The sequence below is a fragment of the Dendropsophus ebraccatus genome, chromosome 9 (assembly GCF_027789765.1).
Source record: "Dendropsophus ebraccatus isolate aDenEbr1 chromosome 9, aDenEbr1.pat, whole genome shotgun sequence".
Taxonomy (NCBI): Eukaryota; Metazoa; Chordata; class Amphibia; order Anura; family Hylidae; genus Dendropsophus; species Dendropsophus ebraccatus.
Genome location: NC_091462.1, coordinates 45971718 through 45990643, shown reverse-complemented (window position 1 = coordinate 45990643; position 18926 = coordinate 45971718). Strand labels below are relative to the sequence as shown.

General features: G+C 41.6%; 1 protein-coding gene across 1 annotated transcript in view; it reads right to left on the bottom strand.

Annotated features, from left to right (window-relative positions):
- The window catches only part of LOC138801767 (uncharacterized), a 61573-nt gene that overhangs the window by 34276 nt on the left and 8371 nt on the right, over window positions 1–18926 (bottom strand). The window contains exons 2-3 of the mRNA XM_069984862.1: window positions 16603–16696; window positions 725–851 (exon numbers count right to left, since the gene is read on the bottom strand). Of these exons, the coding sequence (XP_069840963.1) occupies window positions 725–851; window positions 16603–16696 (221 nt within the window). The remainder of the gene's footprint in view (window positions 1–724; window positions 852–16602; window positions 16697–18926) is intronic.

Sequence of the window (18926 nt, the reverse complement as noted above, 5' to 3'; positions counted from 1 at the left end):
TACCCACAGTTAATGTCCTCAAAGCTCAGGCCGTCCAGGCTTACAAAAACATAGCTTCTTGCTTCCAGAAACAACACCACTCTTGTACTCAGTTTGGGTGTGCGTGTTGCAGCTCAGTTCCATTGAAGTGAATGGAGCTGAATTGTAATACCACACACAACCTGGGGACAGGGGTGGTGCTGTTTTTGCAAGAAAGTAGTTGTGTTTTTACTAATCTTGGACCACTCATTTAACATAGCATATAGGGGGATGTCACAGGCCCTGTAATCATCTGTTATCTTACCAATATTCATTTACTATAATTGAATATTACTGTATATAGACAATATATATATATATATATATATATATATATATTAGTGATGAGCGAATAGTGAGATATTCGAATATTCGATATTTGTACGAATATCCCGCGAATATTCGAATATTCGATTCCATTAAAGTCTATGGGAACAAGTATTCGATTAGTGAAAAACATCTATTTGACCATTTAGAGGGTAAAACCGGAAGCTGGGGGATTTGAACGCTTATCGAATATTTATCGAATATTCGCGGGATATTCTTACGAATATCGAATATTCGAATATCTCACCATTCGATCAAATATCTATTCGATCGAACAGTATTCGCTCATCACTAATATATATATATATATATATTTCTTTTTTTTTTTTTTTTTGCTGCCACTAATGTGTAGTTTCCTCACATTTTGTTTCTCTCCTACCTTCTAAATGTTGTTCCTGTGTTTGGTACATATGATCTATTTGCGCATCTAGTATCTGAGTCACAGAGGAAATTCTGTAGAAAAGGGACCATCCCTGTACTCTGGAGATTTCTTGGAGCCAGGTAACCTGCAAAGAGAAGCATGGTGATCAGTAACAACTACATTTTAGTCACATATATTTCCTTTTGCAATGCAGTACACAGGTTTCATCACATGAAATTATATAACTAATGTATATCACTGGTCTCTTTATAGTGCTTCATTTCCCTTAAAGCGACAGGTGGTCATAGTGGTTTCCAGAAGCAAAATCGCCCAGTATGCACACAGTGAAGGGGATTCACGAAGGATACGCCAGAGGCGTACGTCTGTGCGCCTATTTATATAGTGTCTACTTTATTTTTTAGTGTTCTGCCCACAGTATGAAAAGACATTGCTTAAAGAGTATCTGTCAGTAAAAAATAACTTTTGACATGTGAGAGACATGTCAAAAGTTATTATTTATATATGAGGGCTGTCCAGTTTAAATGGACATTGTCATTAAAAAAACATTTGATATGTCAGCATGGTCGTCTTCCCGCTTGTTCTACTTATCGGTTAGGTTCTGAATACCCAAACTTTGGTCGATAAGTAGAACGAGTGGGGAGACAAAAAGCTAGTGAATGGTGCATGACTCAATATGTAGCATGGGTGCTGAAAAGCTGATCGGCATGGATGCTGGTGCCACTCTCTCCTGAGGATAGACCAACAAAAATTATGGAATCTGTTGGGTTCTGGTGTGTTTTCCCGTGTTTTGACAACAAAAACTACAGTGTGCATTATTGTGCAATGTTCTATGGTAATAATACACAAACAAGACACAAAGAAATCATAGCAAAGCATTAGGATCTAATTCTCATCTGGATATAATTGTCATTGAATATAACTTTACATTATTGTTCTATCTTATTTTCTTAAGATTAGGCATAACTATACATCTAGCACTCCCATCAAGTGAATAAACACTGATACCTGCTATCAATAGCCTCATTGTATTAGCTAATCCCTCACTATTCTGTGGACCTGTAATGATCTCTGTAAAGCTTTGCCGCGCTGGTTTGTTCAGTATTTCGTGACTATATGTTAGTTATATAACTGTTACATAAATGACGTATGTTGCGTCTAATAACTACCCTGCCTATTGACATTGATGTAGGTGGGACTCTGAATAAAGGGACCACACACCCACATGTTCAAAGAGCCGACAGTAACACTTCTTTTCCCTGATATCTGATCATAGCAAGTCCCGGGACACCTAAGTTATCAGTGCTAGTTTACAAAGAGTTATTGGTTCATCAAGAAAGAAATATAGGTGTGCACAGCTCCACGAATTATAATAAAGGACAGATGCATAAAATCGATATGTTTCATTAATGATATGGACACAAACACAGCGAACATAACATAAATGATAATGCACGCTAAACCACCAGATAATGAGAAAATACATACAAATAATCTTTATTACATATATCACCAACAAACTATTTAAAATAAGACCACATGCGGTCTATAAACATTCTGGAGGACCTCTGCAATAATCAGGGACTTACCATGACACCAAAAACTTATACAAATATAGGAAAATCGGAGTAATATAGGAGTAATAGGTGGCTGTACTGTATGTCTATAATCGAAAATGCATACAGCAAAATTACAGTAAATAGCAAGTGTCTAGGTAGAGATTGTACTCTAAAATACCACTGCAGCCACTATTCCTATATTCAAACAATAAGTAGACAGTCAAAATCAATGTATAAGTAAGAGTCCTATTACACGGAGCCATTTTTAACAATTAACGACTAACGATAAACGATCACAAACGTGATTGTTTATCGTTAAAGGGGTTGGCCACTTTATAGTAAAATAGGTCAGTACAAAGTATTAGTAAGTGTGCTCACTGTATATACTGACAGCAGCTCCCTGTGTACCTCATAGAGCTAAAATCAGACTCCCCTTCACCAGGCTGTACTGCCCTGCTCTGTTTTGTTTGAGTCCATTAAATGGCTGACATAGAGGAGCATGTGACCATGCCCCGCCCCCAAGTGTCCACCGTAGACAAATACAGGCTCAGTAGTGGACACTGGGGGGCGGGGCCTGGTCACATGCTCTTCCATGTAAGCAATCTTATGGACCAAAACACTACAGAGCAGGGCAGCACAGCCTGGAGGAGGGGAGTCTGATTTTAGCTCTGTGAGGTACACAGGGAGCTGCTGTCAGTATATACAGTGAGTACACTTACTAATACTGTACACTGAGCAATTTTACTATAAAGTGGCCAACCCCTTTAACCTAAAATCATTCACTGACAGATTTCTGAAGCCAAAGCCAGGAACAGACTATAAACAGAGATCAGGTCATAAAGGAAAGACTGATTTCTCCTCTTTTCAGATCCATTCCTAGCTTTGGCTTCAAGAATCTGTCAGATAAATCTGTCTGTGTAAACGCACCATGATAGTCATTAGTCACCATCGTTACTTTGATCGTCATTGCAATTGTTTCTATGATCGTTTACTCCTTCTGATCCCAGCAAAACAATGAACAATGTGCAATTACACTGATTAGTAAACGAATGTGGAACTTTAGCGAACAAATGTGGAATTACAGCGAACCATTAACGAACGATTTACGAAAACTTTAGGTTCAGATCTAAATCAACAATCAACGGCATACGGACGATTTTTCGATCGTTGCCTGCAATTACACAAAAAGATTATCGTTTAAATTCGAACAATATAACGATTTTTCGCACAATAATCTTCTCGTGTAATAGGGCCCTAAGTCTATCAACTCATTGTGGTGTCAGAGAGCCAACCCCACGCGTTCCGCTATGTCTCCATAGCTTTCTCAAGGGTATATAAGAAATTTCGTTCATCAGGCTGGATAGGGAAAGGCAGCGTATGAAATAAGTTCATATTGTATTTAGTTTACTTTTATTGTGATATTTCCTACTAAAAATATATCAATATACAAGAGCTTCCCCATTATCCTCTTTTGTCAAGTTGAACTTGTATCCAGTTGTTTTGTAGCTATATCTGTTCCTGGGATATCTGAATGATAACCGATTTGTTCAATAATGTATTTGCCCCTCGGTAGCCTGTAGCCGCTTTGGCTTATGGCTTTGGGATTATGCAAAGAGCAGAAAACATCCGCCTGTTCTGCTCTCCGATGTTCCACTTCCTTCCATTGGCCACCTCCATGACAACTTCTGAGATGGTAGGGACGGAAGCATGCTGCAGGCATTGTGTGCGGGGTAAAATGCCTGCACACAATGTCCAGTAGCTGCTTGATGGCCAGCAACATCAATAACATCGCGCTGATATTGAAAATCACCCAAAACCTGTTCCAGCTTCCTCTTGTCTTGGAAGTTTTAATCCAAGAAAGCCAGAGCAAGGAAGTGGAGTGCCAGAAAACAGAACAGGTATGATTTTTTTTTGCTCCCTGCATAACCCCTTTAAGTCAGGTAGGGTTTTGGAATGTTTATCTGTTTGTTTTTTTCAGAATTGTGGTGTGCTTTTCTCAGCATCTAGCTACCTCTGTAGCCATCTCTGTAGCCGTCACCTTCTTTCATTCATATCACACTATAAATATATAATTAAATTAACTTATCTTATGCTTATAATTTTACATATATTTTACATATAATTTTACACAGATCAGTATATTTACATATCAATGTTCACTTCAAGATTACTAGGGGAATAAATGTATGCACCAAAATTTTTTGCCACATTTTACATTTATTTTAGATACTTTTTTAGATATAATTTTATTTTAATTGTTAAAGGGGTGGCACTGTGGAATGGAGGTATGGCTTAAATGCACAATAATATAGCACTAATGTGACAGAAATGCACCAAATGCTAAAAAGCCAACCCAAAGATGGTACAAACAAACTATAAACTATGAATCTAGTACATTCATAGAGTTTGTGTGTGTGTGTGTGGGGGGGGGGGGGGGTGTTACACATGTTGTGCGCTATAATTTTGGTGCCAAATCAGTTGTTGGACAGATATTTAAAGCAAATTAAACAAAAAGGACTCTTCCTGAAAGGGATGTTTACAAAAATAGCCGTGTTTTTGCATTAACCTAAAGAAGCACTGTGCATTTTTTTTTCATTTGTTCCCCCGCTGGCGCACATCCTCAACAGCGATAATCAGTGTCCCGCGGCGCGGCTTCGTTCTGGTCCTGTGGCACCATTCAAATCCCACGCACGTTCACGTCACCGCTCTTCTGACCCCTCTTCTGTCTCCATGGCGATTGAAGGCCGGAAGTCACGCTCCCTAAAACATTCTCTATGGGAGAGCGTGACTTCCGGCCTTCAATCGCCATGGAGACAGAAGAGGGGTCAAAAGAGTGGTGACGTGAACGTGCACACAATTTGAACTGCGTCGCAGGACCGTAACAAAGTCGCGCGAGGGACACCAATCATAGCTGGTGAGTATACGTGAAGTGGGGACAAATGAAAATAAATGACCAGAGTGCTTCTTTAAAGCACCAAAATTTCTCCAGAAATACACCAAAACTGTCACCCCAGTTTTCCTGGTGCTTCTATCACTGTTGGACAGTGTCACCAGGGCAGGGCTTCGCCTCTGTGGAGTCTAAGCCCTGAGAGAAGTTCAGCAGACTCTAAGCCCCGCCTTAGTGACACTGTCCAACAATGATAAGAGCACACCGGAAAACTGGGGTGACAGTATCACTTTAAACAAAGTGCAAACTGATATTAGACTACTAGACAGAAGCAGCCATGCATATGGTCTATATCATATCTTTCATATAAGTTGTCACCCAGATTTCCCAGACTTCTAATTGACAAATCTGTCTAGTTATAAACCAATACAGCCGCCACCCCTTTTACAGTTAAAATTCCATGTATTTAGTTACTTGTTTTTTTTTTACAATTCCAGTGTATATAACAAACACCATATATATTTTTTATATACCCTTGCACCTTTGCTTTTCCCAAGAACAGTTCAAAAGTCATGTGAATAGGCAGATGCTTTAATGTGACGCACAGGAGACGTTACCAATGGTATCACATACAAATTGCTATGCAAAGTATTCCAAGGCATTTCTATAGCTGTAAAATAAAACAACTGTTGTGGCAGCACCATAGATCCTATCTAAACATTTTTGTTATTTCTTATATATATTAACCCTTAAAACATACACATATTTCACCTCCATAGTACTGGTTCAATAGAAAAACAGGAACTGTAGCCATGATACCACACAGATGGAGATATACTTTCCATGAGGACTAGTTAAGCACAGATCACAAAGAACACTGGAAGTGTACATAAAGCCATATGGCAGCATGTTCACTTGGAATACATGGATGTACTTTACACAACACGTTTCTTAGAACAAAATATTCCTCACTGAAATATTCTAGCCGCATCCAAATTACCAATCATTATCAGAAAATAACCTGAGCCCGATTACATGTAGACAGAAACTTCATTACTACTGGAAAGTTCCAGTTCATAAAGATGGTTATTCCAATAATTATATCAGGGGTTGCTACTTATAGAATTTTACAACATGAGAGATTAGATTCACCGCCCATTAATGTCTCCTGTATAGCCTGTAAAATAACCATAAAGTTAAAATAACATTCGGAGTGCCTAGAGCCAATGCTAGGTGTAGTTTAGGAGCTTACAGCATACTCATTGAGATCAATGTTTAAACAGTATGCAGGAAGCTCCTCAGCTCCCCCTAGTGGTGGCTGCAAGTGGCCTGGAAGCTGTATTTCTGTGTGCTGTGCTCAGCGACATTTAAAATGTCCATAGGCGGTAAATACAGCAGTGGCCTCCACTAAGTGGAGTTTTACTCTTTGGAGATGCATTAAAGGGACTCTCTGAGCAGTTTGCAGCTACCCAGAGAGCTGTGGCAGAGGGGAGCGGTATGATAACTAAAGAATTGGTATGCTGCCTAGATGACCAAGATAAATGTCAAGTCTCAAAAAGGCACGCTCTTCTTCCTTCTGTGTCCGGAGCTTTCTGCATTGAAAGCATTACTGGTCCTGCATCTTATGTATTATTGACAGGGCTAGAGATCTTCTGATTGGACCAAGAATCGTCAATCATACATTAAATGTGGGGACAGGGATGTTTTCAATGCAAAGAGGTCTTGGCACAGAAGAAGGTAGAACGAGGGTAGAATGAGAGGTGTTATTCTTATTTTATTTTATTTTATAGAGGGCCAATGCAGACAGACTTCAATGGAGCTGCAAATCAGTAACAATGAGGTAATTATCTGGGGATGCATCAAGAGTCCATGGCAGAACAGTAGGGGTTAAAATTACTTGTACTAGTACCCCTACTAACATTGTAATACTCATGGTAAGGACAAAGGCACGCAATGTTATAAGAAGAGCAGGTTCACAAACTGCAGCTGTAAAAAATGTAAGAACAATCCTAAGAACATCATTATTTGCCTTTACTCAATACTATTTGGAGTGGACAGTATTGGCGACAGTGTTCACGACAAGGCTTTTTGTGTGGAAAAGTACGTGACTATATAGTATACAGAAAATGCAACAAAAAGCAACCAGTTCAGCATACAATTATATCCACAATAAAAACAATTATACACAGTAGACACTGCTTATTATTGCCATTAAATATAGCTAATGTTCTTAATAAAACTATGTATAGATGTAAAGAGCTCTACTGAGAACTGTATAAAGAACATGGCTCGCTGTCAGCAGGCACCCTGACACTATTATAGAAATAGGTTACTGCTACACACCTAGTTTAACCCATTCAGCAGTAATTCACAGGATGTCATAATCCAGGTTATTTCATGCATTTCCTCATAATTTTTTTTCTGTCCTTCTACTTCTTCTGAAATCCTCCTCAGTTACACCATGCCATATATCGATAAAGCGCCTGGCTACAGATGTTTAATCAAGTTTTATTATTATTATTATTATTATTATTATTATTATTAAAGAGTATTCATGTTCTTATTTGATGGTACTCCTCTGCCATCCCTTGCCCACATATTATCCAATGTTACTGATCTATGTGTATATTACCGTATATAATAAAAGTAACATGTCAGTTTTACTGTAGTGAATGTAAAGAGTACCTGTCATTAAAATAACTTTTGACATCTCATCTAACATGTACAGTAGGTGCTTTAAACAGAGTTTAGTTGGATCCTTCATGCCCAATGTTGTAGACTTAGAGGGAGATTTATCAAAGGGTGTAAAATTTAGACTGGTGTAAACTGCCCACAGCAACCAATCACAGCTCAGCTTTCAGCTCTGGTGAAGGGAAAGCTGAGCTGTGATTGGTTGCTGTGGGCAGTTTACACCAGTCTAAATTTTACACCCTTTGATAAATCTCCACCTTAATGTTAGTATAAGAGAGGCCATTGTCAGTGTAGTAACCATCTCTTGGAGGTCCTCCTTAATGTGGTGAGAGGGTACACTCTATTTGAGCATCCTAATTTAAAAAAAAATAATCTTTAAAGAAGTTTTTTCTTTATTGTGTGTATGACGGAGGAGGGGGGGGGACTACATATGGTAAATCTTAGCACTATGTTATCAGACATATCAAAAGTTATTGATCTCAGCGAGTCTCACTGCTGAGACCTGCTGTGATCAGGAGATATAGCTGGAGGGAGAGCGTGGCAGCCAAGCGTTCCACTCCCCAGCTCTACCTCCTAATCGTTATTCCGATAGTGTATGTCTATGAGGCTCCATTTTCAGAATTAGTGAGTGGCTGGGAAGTGGATGGCACAGCCACCACACTCTCTTACCAACTAAATCTCCTAATTACAGCGGGTCTCAGCTGTGAGACCCTCTGAGATCAATAACTTTTGATTTTTAATAAACAGGTACTCTTTAAAATAAGCATGACAAAAAAAAATTGTTGACAATATTCAAATTGGGGGTTCAGAAAGGGTTAATAAGGTTTGTGATAGCTGCTCAGGTTTATTTGCAAGTTTTATGAATGTATTGTATATAGGTAAGTGAACTTATATACTGTCTTTTCACTGCCTATAAACAATGTAGATGCATACTTGCACTTCAGTAACCTCACACATGCCTAACTCTGACAGGTTATTACTGGTTACGTTACGGTAGAAAAGTCTTAGGTCTCCAGTTAGACCCAGATATAAGACAGGTGTGACGGGGTTATGTTGTGTTATTTTTGCGTGTGTTTTTCTAGTAGACATATTATAAGGGATGGGAAAAGTGCGCCAAGCTACTGTGTCCCTAGTCCAGCTGCAGGTCCTGTGTGTATCTGTGCTCATTGTTGACTTTGCCTCATGATGTCCTGGGAGCGTCCGCTCCTCCACTTAGGTCAAACACCGCTAATGGCACAATGATGTTTGTTTTGTGATAGTGTTAGTTGTCTTTATATCATTCTGATTTTACTCAGGGTACTGTGATAGTTCTATCTAGTGACTTCTATGTAAACACTGGAGTTTATATACAGCAGTCACTGAACTAAATGTGCAATTTGCCTGCAGACAGACAGACAGACAGATAGATAGATAGATAGATAGATAGATAGATAGATAGATAGATAGATAGATAGATAGAGATAAATAGCACTTCCTGGTTTATCTCAATGTTAAATCTGTTTATTCTCTGGTGTCAAACCTGCGGCCCTCCGACTGTTGCAAAACCACAGTTCCCATTATTCCCTGACATCCAGAGTCAAAGCTTTGATTGTCAAGGGATTATGGAAAATGTGGTTTTGCAACAGCTGGAGGGCCACAAGTTTGACACTTGTAGCCTAGAGGGTCCACCTCACCCATGCTTTGTTTAATGGTGTGTTTACACAGACAGATTATTGAAGCCAAAGCCAGGAATGGATTTGAAAAGAGGAGAAATCTCAATCATTCCTTTATGACCTGTTCTCTGTTTATAGTCGGTTCCTGGCTTTGGCTTCACTAATCTGTCAGATAAATCTATCTGTGTAAACACATCCTAAGAGATAAATAGACAAAAGCTTTGTGATTTTGGACAAGCCAATATGGCCACATACCAATGTTGTTAAGGCCCTATTACACAATGTGATTATCAGCCATACTCGGCTGATGTCAGCCATTATGGCCGATAATTGCTTTGTGTAATAAAAGACAACAATCACGATGTCGGCTGATCGTTGTCTTTTGACAGGCTGAAGCGCTAACGATCGACCTAGCAACGATCTGCTGCCGTCGCTCTGTGCAATAGGGGCCGCGGCTGCTGTCTCCTATGGGCGATCTGACGATCGCCCGGGCAGCCCCCTTGCAGCTTCCCACGCCCCCCCACCCCCGGCTCTTACCTGCTCCTCCTCACTTTCTGTCGGCATGTGTTATGGTGCCAACAGCGGGTGGGGAACGAGGAGCAAGCGAGCGCTGACCTGACAGGTCGTCTCTTACTTCCTCTTCACATTGCCCAGTGTAATAGGGGCTTTAGGTTGGTGCTTTAAAATGTTTTGTAATGACTTTAGGAGTCAGTAACTATATACAGGACATTTCCTAATGAGCACAATGCTGTATCGAATTTATGGGCACTGTTGTAATGAAACTCGGGACATTGGGTGGAGCTGTAATTATAACTATATTACTATTGCTATGTCCATAAAGCTTCTATGAAACTATTTTTATACAAGTCCTATTTGTCTAATGGTGCTTGGTTAAATTACTGACCAGTCAATATCCATTATCCTTGACAACTAAGTATCTCTCAATCACTCTGAGCGGCAAGGCCAGGTTACAGTTGAGAACAGTGAACGGCAATAAGCCGGATCTATGGAAAGTGGCATTTTATGCAAGACTTAATCCGAGAAAAATGAATTTAACATAAACAATGAATACTATTGAAATATATGAAAGCTCCTGTTCTTATCTTTAGCCCCCTTGGTCATATTAGCTGGGAACGCCCTTTTACAGTACACGTAAAGAAAGATCTCAGTCTTTATTCTATTGAGTATGAAGCAAGAAGATCTGAAGCCTGTACAGTATAAAGGATTGTTCTCTGAAATAAAATGTATCTTATAACACTCAACTATATCCTCCCTTACCAGGAATCCTCTTTGTTGGCTATGCTGAAAAGACGGTTCTACTTAGTAGGTCCTTGATGAGTCAACATGTAGAACAGTGAAGTACAGGCTTCTAGGACCAGGCCTCCTAAGACTCAGGATTGCTAGAAAGCTGTGACGCACTTGAGGTTTTTCAACTCTCCGTGAATGTGCCTCCAGGGTGATTCATTGTGTAGCTGGTTTTGTATAACTATTGTTCCTATTTTAATATCTGCTGCTGAATAAAGCAGCGGGGTTAAGGGATTATAACAGAAATAAAGGACATCCCTAGAGAGAAACTGGATTTCTTTTGAAACAACCTCTCTTTAATGTGATCTGAGCAAAAAAAAAGGATTTCTATGGGACCTGCCTCCCAGTCTAGGTAAGGGGAACAAGTTAAAAGTAGTAAGAGGTGTTGCAGTCAAGGGCACTTCAGTGCCACACCACTTGGACTCTTTATCGGGTGGATAAAGAGCAAATATCATCAAGCCACAGAGGAATATTATATAGGTACCACATCCGTCTTTGCACTATTGTCTATAAAACTATGTCTGCTGGTGATGGAAATCTGGTAGCTAAGGATATGTCAAACACCAATGCGAGTTCCACACATAAGCCCCATTTTAATACATAGGGCTTGGGCGCATAACCTTGTGTGGGGCAATTCCACAACAACCTGATTTTCTGGCACCAACTGCAACTACAAGCTGATCTGCAGATAGAATAATGGTGCCCTACAGGAGATAGATGGATGAAGAATACATCACAGCACATACAGTGATAAAAAAAAGACTGGTTTATGCAAATGCCGAACAAGGGGCAGCCTAGTGAGTGAGTGAACCACAACCAAGGTCCCAAGCCTGTGTGCATCCATATCCTTGGAATCGACCTTTTCTTTTTTTGTGTTACGCTACTGACATTGGATATTAGATAGATAAGAGAATAGGGAGAATGAGATAGATAGATAGATAGATAGGAAATAGATAGATAGATAGATAGATAGATAGATAGATGGATAGATAGATAGGAAATAAATAGATAGATAGATAGATAGATAGATAGGAGATAGATAGATAGATAGATAGATAGATAGATAGAAAAAAGATAGATAGATAGATAGATGGATAGATAGATAGATAGATAGATAGATAGATAGATAGATAAGCAATCTGTATGTTTTTGAAGTGTCAGAGAAAACCAGAGTACCCTCGTATCTTTCACTAAGTGTGCCACTGTGAAAATATGTTACTATTGCAGTATTTTCCATTGTTTACTTCTTGTTTTTTTTATTGTGAACCTTTGTCCTAAATTACATTTTGAATGAATGTTTTAAAGAGATTTCTCTCCCAGTGATCAAAGTTGTTTAAAGGTGAACCCTGTGATGTGTTTACCACACAGTGATGACACCGTAAATGCATGAATGTGCACATTTTATACATCCAGTTTCCATCAGCCATAAACACTACTACGTATTAAAAAAAAATCTTAATAAATATTGTAACTGAAAGTTATAGGTAAATCTGCAAAAAAATAAATTGTAATACATTCAAATACAATGTGTATAATAAACATGTAACGTGTGTGCAAATATCTGTCCAGCTTATATTCTGTTTAGATTAAATGATCAACTGATTTACATACAAGTTGTTTATCAACAATAGTAAATAAAAGAACTCAAAAGTGCTTGTTGTTTGTTATTTTTTTGTTTTTTTTCCTCATCATTTTCTGTATCAGGCCCTGTGCACACAGAGCAAGAGCAGCGAAATTGTCTGTGGAATGCCGCCAGCCTCCGTGTCATAATGACAATCTATGGGAGGCTCACGCGCTGCATCTGTTGGCACTGAAGAATGAACATGTTCATTCTTGAGCGCAGAGAGAGGAGCTGCGCGAGCCTCCCATAGATTGTCATTATGACACAGAGGCTGGCGGAATTCCACAGACAATTTCGCTGTGGAATTCCGCCGCTCTTGCTCTGTGTGAACGGGGCCTTACATGTTTTAGGTAACTATCATCAGCACTTGTTTGCTCGATCAATCATGCAGTCCTTTAAAGGGGTTATCCACAGCTACAAAAACATGGCCACTTTCTTCCAGAGACAGTATGAAGTGAATGGAGCTTAATTGCAGACCACACCTGAACTAGAGACTAGACTGGTGCTGTCTCTGGAAGAAAGTGGCCATGTTTTTGTAGCGCTGATTATCCCCTTTATATTCAACATTGTTGGCACATAATAATAATCCACAGCTGATAAATAAAATTTATGGCAGGTCAACAACATGCTTTTCTATGAATGCCCGATAATCACCACTGAGGCTTCAGATCTTTAGAAATACACAAATAGCTTTAGCTTTGGCTATTCAGGCATGAAGAGAATTGTAATTTTGCAACAGCTGGAGTTCCAAATATTCCCCATCCCTGGTATACCTGACCTGATTATATGCCCATAAATGATGTCATTTTTGGCCTTTAGCAACATGTAACGTTGTATTAAAAAATAATACAATTAATGGTCATTTATCTTATTCTCCTAATAATATAAACAATTGTAAATGTTATGTGGACAAGTTATGGCTGCAAATGACCCGAAGGACCAAGTGTAGGAAAAACCTAACATGAACATATGCCTCCCCAGCTATTGCTTAGAAATCAATAATATGTTCTAGAAAGAGACAGATTGCTCCTTTATCATGTTTCCTGTCCTACTAGGCAACTAACATACAGTAGCTATACACAGACCATGTATTGTGAGGCCCAGGGCTCCCGTACTTTCCACAGGGAGTAATTATGAGAACAATACCTACTCTAGAGGAATAACCAACACCTCATCCCTATTAGATTCTCGGATATCTCAAATATGTTTTCTAGTTCGGATACCCCAGCTGAATAACAGTTCCAAGAAGACAAGACGGCTCACCGTGCACTGGTTTCAGCATTGTTGCACCAGTAATGGGATCTATCGTGGACCTGCAGGGAGGATTGTTTGAGCCTGTCATGCAAATGTTTTGTTTCCATCTTAGAGCTATTTGTTACTGAACAAACTACAGGATTTTAAATAATCGCTTTTCCTAATTTCCATGATGATGACAGAGTAAGGCGCTGGGAAGCTCTGTTTCCTCTTATGTATGCGTAAACATCTACGTGTGATGTAATATTTACTTCTGTGGCAACCCTGACATAAACAGGTTATACTGCCCTGTTTTTCTGAGTATAAAACAAAAAAGTCCCATTAGACTTTTATATTTAAATGTGAAAAGTCACTTTAAAAAACTGATCGCTAGAAAGAGTCGGTATAAGTGCGTTCTATAAGAGTTCTCTTCCTAGCTCTGTGCATGAGACGGACTCCTTATTTAAGTCTGTTGGACCATCTTGGGTCTATACATAAGTACAAGGTTCACATCTGCGTTTCAGCTGGATCAACAATTAATGTATAATGTAATCAGTACAAACACTAGTTCTCTTGACAATACATGTTGGATCTTTACATGCCTGGCCTATTGTTCCCACAGGAGGAATAACGCTGTGAGAGGTGTCTGACAGCAGGTTACAGGTTATGTTTCTTATTCCATTAACCAGACAGAGGTTGCATGTATATGGGATGGTTGGAGAGAGATGGTTTAAGCCAGTATGAGCTATATAATATTGTAATTTTAATACTATAGGAACCTCTCATGAATTCCATACTGCCTGAACCATGAGTTATCAAGATGTTCTAGCTTGAATTGGTAGATGATTATGTATAGAGACAGATTTACCAGTCAGGGCCGATAGGGTGGGGAGAAGTTGCTGGGGTCACCTCCAATGCCTTGTGGCTCAGGAAGTAGGAATGTCATGTAAGGTTGTCTTAGAGGAATATTCCAACCTCCTGAGCCACAAAGCATTGGGGGTGTCCCCAGCAGCTTCTCCCCACCCTATCGGCCCTGACTGGTAAATCTGTCTCTATTAGAGACAAGCGAACCTGGAGCATGCTCGAGTCCATCCGAACCCGAACTTTCGGCATTTGATTAGCGGTGGCTGCTGAAGTTGGATAAAGCCCTAAGGCTATGTGGAAATCATGGATATAGTCATTGGCTGTATCCATGTTTTCCAGACAACCTTAGAGCTTTATCCAAGTTCAGCAGCCCCAGCTAATCAAATACCGAACGGTTTGCTCATATCTAGTCTCTATACATAACCATCTACCAATCCAAGCTAGAACATCTTGATCCAGGGGCGTAATTAGAAATGGCTTGGCCCCATAGCAAAATTTTGATTGGGCCCCCCCTCCCCCCCGACTGACCACTAAACGGTCAAGTGAAGTCATAACTACATAACTGCTAGCTCTGGTCAGGAGTGCTCGCAGGTAAAGGGACATTTGCAAAACCCAGGAGACCAGCAGGGCCACCCGATGCTGCAAATGATGACGGCTCAGGGGGCCCAGTGTATTGCAGGAGCAGGCCATGGGGCCCCCTGATGCGGCGGGCCCCATAGCAGCCGCTATGGCTGCTATAGTGGTAGTTACGCCCCTGTCTTGATCTAACATCTCTTAGAGGAATATTCCCAACATAAAAAGTTATTTCCTGTCTACAGTATAGGGTGTAACAGGCTGATTAGTAGTGGTCCCTTCACTAAAACTTCCACAAATCATGGGAATGAAGGAAAATGGTCCCCTATAAGAGTTTCTTACAGTATAACTATAACTATATAATGTAAGAGTTTCTTACAGTATAGCTATGAGGTGTAGGCATGGTCCTTAGTGTTAAGCGGAGAGGTCAAACTTTTTGGGTTTGGCACCGTTCTCTGGTCCTGAATGCTCTGCATTTGACTCCCCTTGGCTGTAGAGTTTGGATGCAGCCCTAGAAAGTCCTGGAAAAACATGGACTATTATATCTATATTTTACAAGACTCCATAAGGCTGCATCCAACCTCTGCTGCCATGTAAAGTCAAATGCCAAGCATTCGGGTTTGGGAACACTGATGAACCCAAACTGTTTGTCTCTCCACTTAACACTAATGGCAGTCGATGGGAAGGAATCTGCGGGTATTAGGGTATATTCACACAGGAAAAAACATGCCCATGTGAAGCTGCACCATGGCTTTCACTAAACCGCAGGCAGTTCGAGGGGCAGTTCTGAGGCTTCCATTGATTTCAATGGAAGCTTTTCAGCGCAATCACACAGAAAAGTAGTACCATGTCACTTCTTGTCTCCTAACCTCCCATTTAAGTCAATGGTAGAAGGGTTTTTAACAGAGAAACTGTTTAGGTTTTCTAAAAAGCAATGTATATATTTTTTTATACCAAAACTACTGTAAGAAGCATGGATGCAGGGAACTGAGGGATATAAGAAAAATAGTAAATTGGGCCATAGTTAGCTCAGTGAAAGGGGTATCTGACATTTATTCTGAGTTTAACATACTTATTTATACTTTTTATTGTTTGACCCTCTCATGGTGACATCGATAGGACTTTAGGGTCTTCTGGGTCCCGTGTAGAAGTCTTAGTGAGTACCCCAATTTACCTTCCTTTATGTATAAAAATGAGTTGGATTACAGTGGGTGCTCCCAAATACAGCAAGCCCTGGCATCTTCTTTAGGTTGGCTGGTGCTGACGTGGCCCTGCCTAATGATAGATAGATATCCCTAATCCCTAATCCCACAATGATCTTCTGACTCAAAGGTCTAAAAAAGGTAAAAGACAGACCATAGATAGCACAGGGACTATTCGGCACATGAGTACATCTGGCATTTCTAGAAGTGATAGGTTCTTATTGTCACGATACAGATTACTGCGTTTCACAATGTAGTAAAGGCCCTGTTACTCATTCTTTTTATACTCACAGTCATTCGTCTGTGTGGGAGGATATTTAACACGTGTGATGGCTAAGATGAAAAATATGACCACAGGCCAGATGATGAGGACCACAGACCATATCTAAAAGACAAGGAAATAAAACCATTTAGTATAAAGTCTGTACAAAAGTAAAATGACTAAAGTAAATAGGATCATAGTAAGGTACACAAAGAGTAGATAGACGGTATGTTTGTCTTGGATTTTATTGATGTAGTAGGTTGATAGCTGGACAATAAATGGCTCCTGAGTCACTTTGATCAGTTAGAATACGGCCATCCATGTGTTCTGACTGAAAAGCATTACCGCTGCCTTCACTTCTACATTATATAGATTCCCAGATACACAGTAGTTGTGTGGATACGGCTCATTTTATACAGCAATAAAAGAATTCCTATTTGCAGTTTACATCCAGTCCCAATTTGGTTCCCAAACTGAAATACTGAGAACTGTTGTAGTTGGTTATCAATGCAAGACATATGTCTCCAGCTTCACTCTAGTGATCGGTGCATGTCTGAACACCCAGACCCCAACCAATCAAAACTTTTGACGTGTCTCTTAGACAGTGACAACGATTCTTTAGGGTATAAACCCACACACCGTATACGCAGCAGATGCGCAACAAATACAGATTTGATGCTGTGTTCAGTTATTTAGTGTCACAGCCGCGGCGGCGTCCCGCGTTCCGGGCCGCCGCCGCGACCGCTTCCTGCCCCATGCAGCAGCCGGTGTCCATAGTCGGGGACCCGGCGCTGCTATCACCTCGGCCCCGGGGGGCGCCTCACCTCTCCACGCTCCTGTCTCCCGCTGTGCCGGCCGGCGCGCGCGTCCCCGCCTCCTAGGGCGCGCGCGCGCCGGCTGTCTCAGATTTAAAGGGGCAGTGCGCTCCTAATTGGTAGTTGCACCTAATCACTCCCCTATAAATCCCAGCATGCCCTGTCCCCTGTGTTGGAGCCTCTACATGCTTCCCATAGCGTTTGGCCCAGCTCCCTGTTGTTCCTGTGTCCTGTCCGTTACCTGGTCCCAAGTCCCTGTTCCTGAGTCCTGTCCGTTACCTGGTCCCAAGTCCCTGTTCCTGGTTCCTGTTCCCCTGTCACTCCACCTGTTCCCGTGTCCAGCCTGTCACGTGCTCTCTCATCTGCAGACTATTGCCTGTGCCATCTCCTGCCACGCCTCGCCTGCCGACACCAGCAACCAAGCCAGGGGTAGCGACCTGGGGGTCGCCTGCCGCAGCAAGTCCATCCCGCCTTGCGGCGGGCTCTGGTGAAAACCAGCGGCCCCTTAGACTCCGCTCCCTGGTGAGGTTTGTGCCATCGCTGGTGCCGGTCCAGTGGATCCACTACTCCGGGCGTTACAGTAGGCTCCAACCATGGATCCCGGCGAGGTGCCCGATCTCCGTGACGTCGCCAGAGTGGTCACTCAGCAGGCGCAACAAATCCAGAAACAGTCACAGCAGATCCAGCAACTCACTGCCGCCTTACAGCAGCAGACTACTGCCCAGCGCACACCACCTCCTGACGCTTCTTCTTCACTCCGACTGGCCCTCCCAAGCAAGTACTCTGGGGACTCTAAGTTGTGCAGAGGATTCTTGACTCAGTGCACCATGCACATTGAACTTTTGAGTAGTCAGTTTTCCACCGAGCGCTCTAAAGTGGCTTTCATCATCAGCCTATTAGAGGGTAGAGCCCTGGCCTGGGCCACGCCACTGTGGGACCGTGATGATCCAGTTGCTGCCAATCTCCGGGCCTTCCTATTCGAGTTTCGCTCCGTCTTTGAGGAACCTGCCCGTGCTTCTTCAGCCGAGACTGCTCTCCTCAACCTCTCTCAAGGCAGCTCCTCTGTTGGTGATTACGCCATCCAGTTCCGCACCCTGGCAGCCGAATTGGACTGGAACGAGGCCGCCCTATTGGCCACCTTCAAGAAGGGCCTGTCTAGTCGTGTGAGAGACGTGCTCGCTGCCCGAGACCTGCCTACCTCCCTGAACGAACTCATTCTACTGGCCACCCGAGTTGATACTCGTTTTTCGGAGAGGGAGGAGGAGGTTCGGCATGAACATTTACTAACCCGTTCCCGTCGCCATCCCCAGCTGGCGCCGGTTTTCCAGAATCCTGACCTTTCGATGTCCCAACCCTCTCCTGAGATTCCTATGCAGGTGGAACGGGCTCACCTGACGCCTGATGAAAGAATCCGGCGCCTGGAGCAGAATCTCTGTCTCTATTGCGGGGGTTCCGATCACTTCCGGCTGGGATGTCCCCTACGTCCCCAAACATCCGGAAAATGCTCGCACCTAGGTCCGGTGGGACAGGTGTCCCTA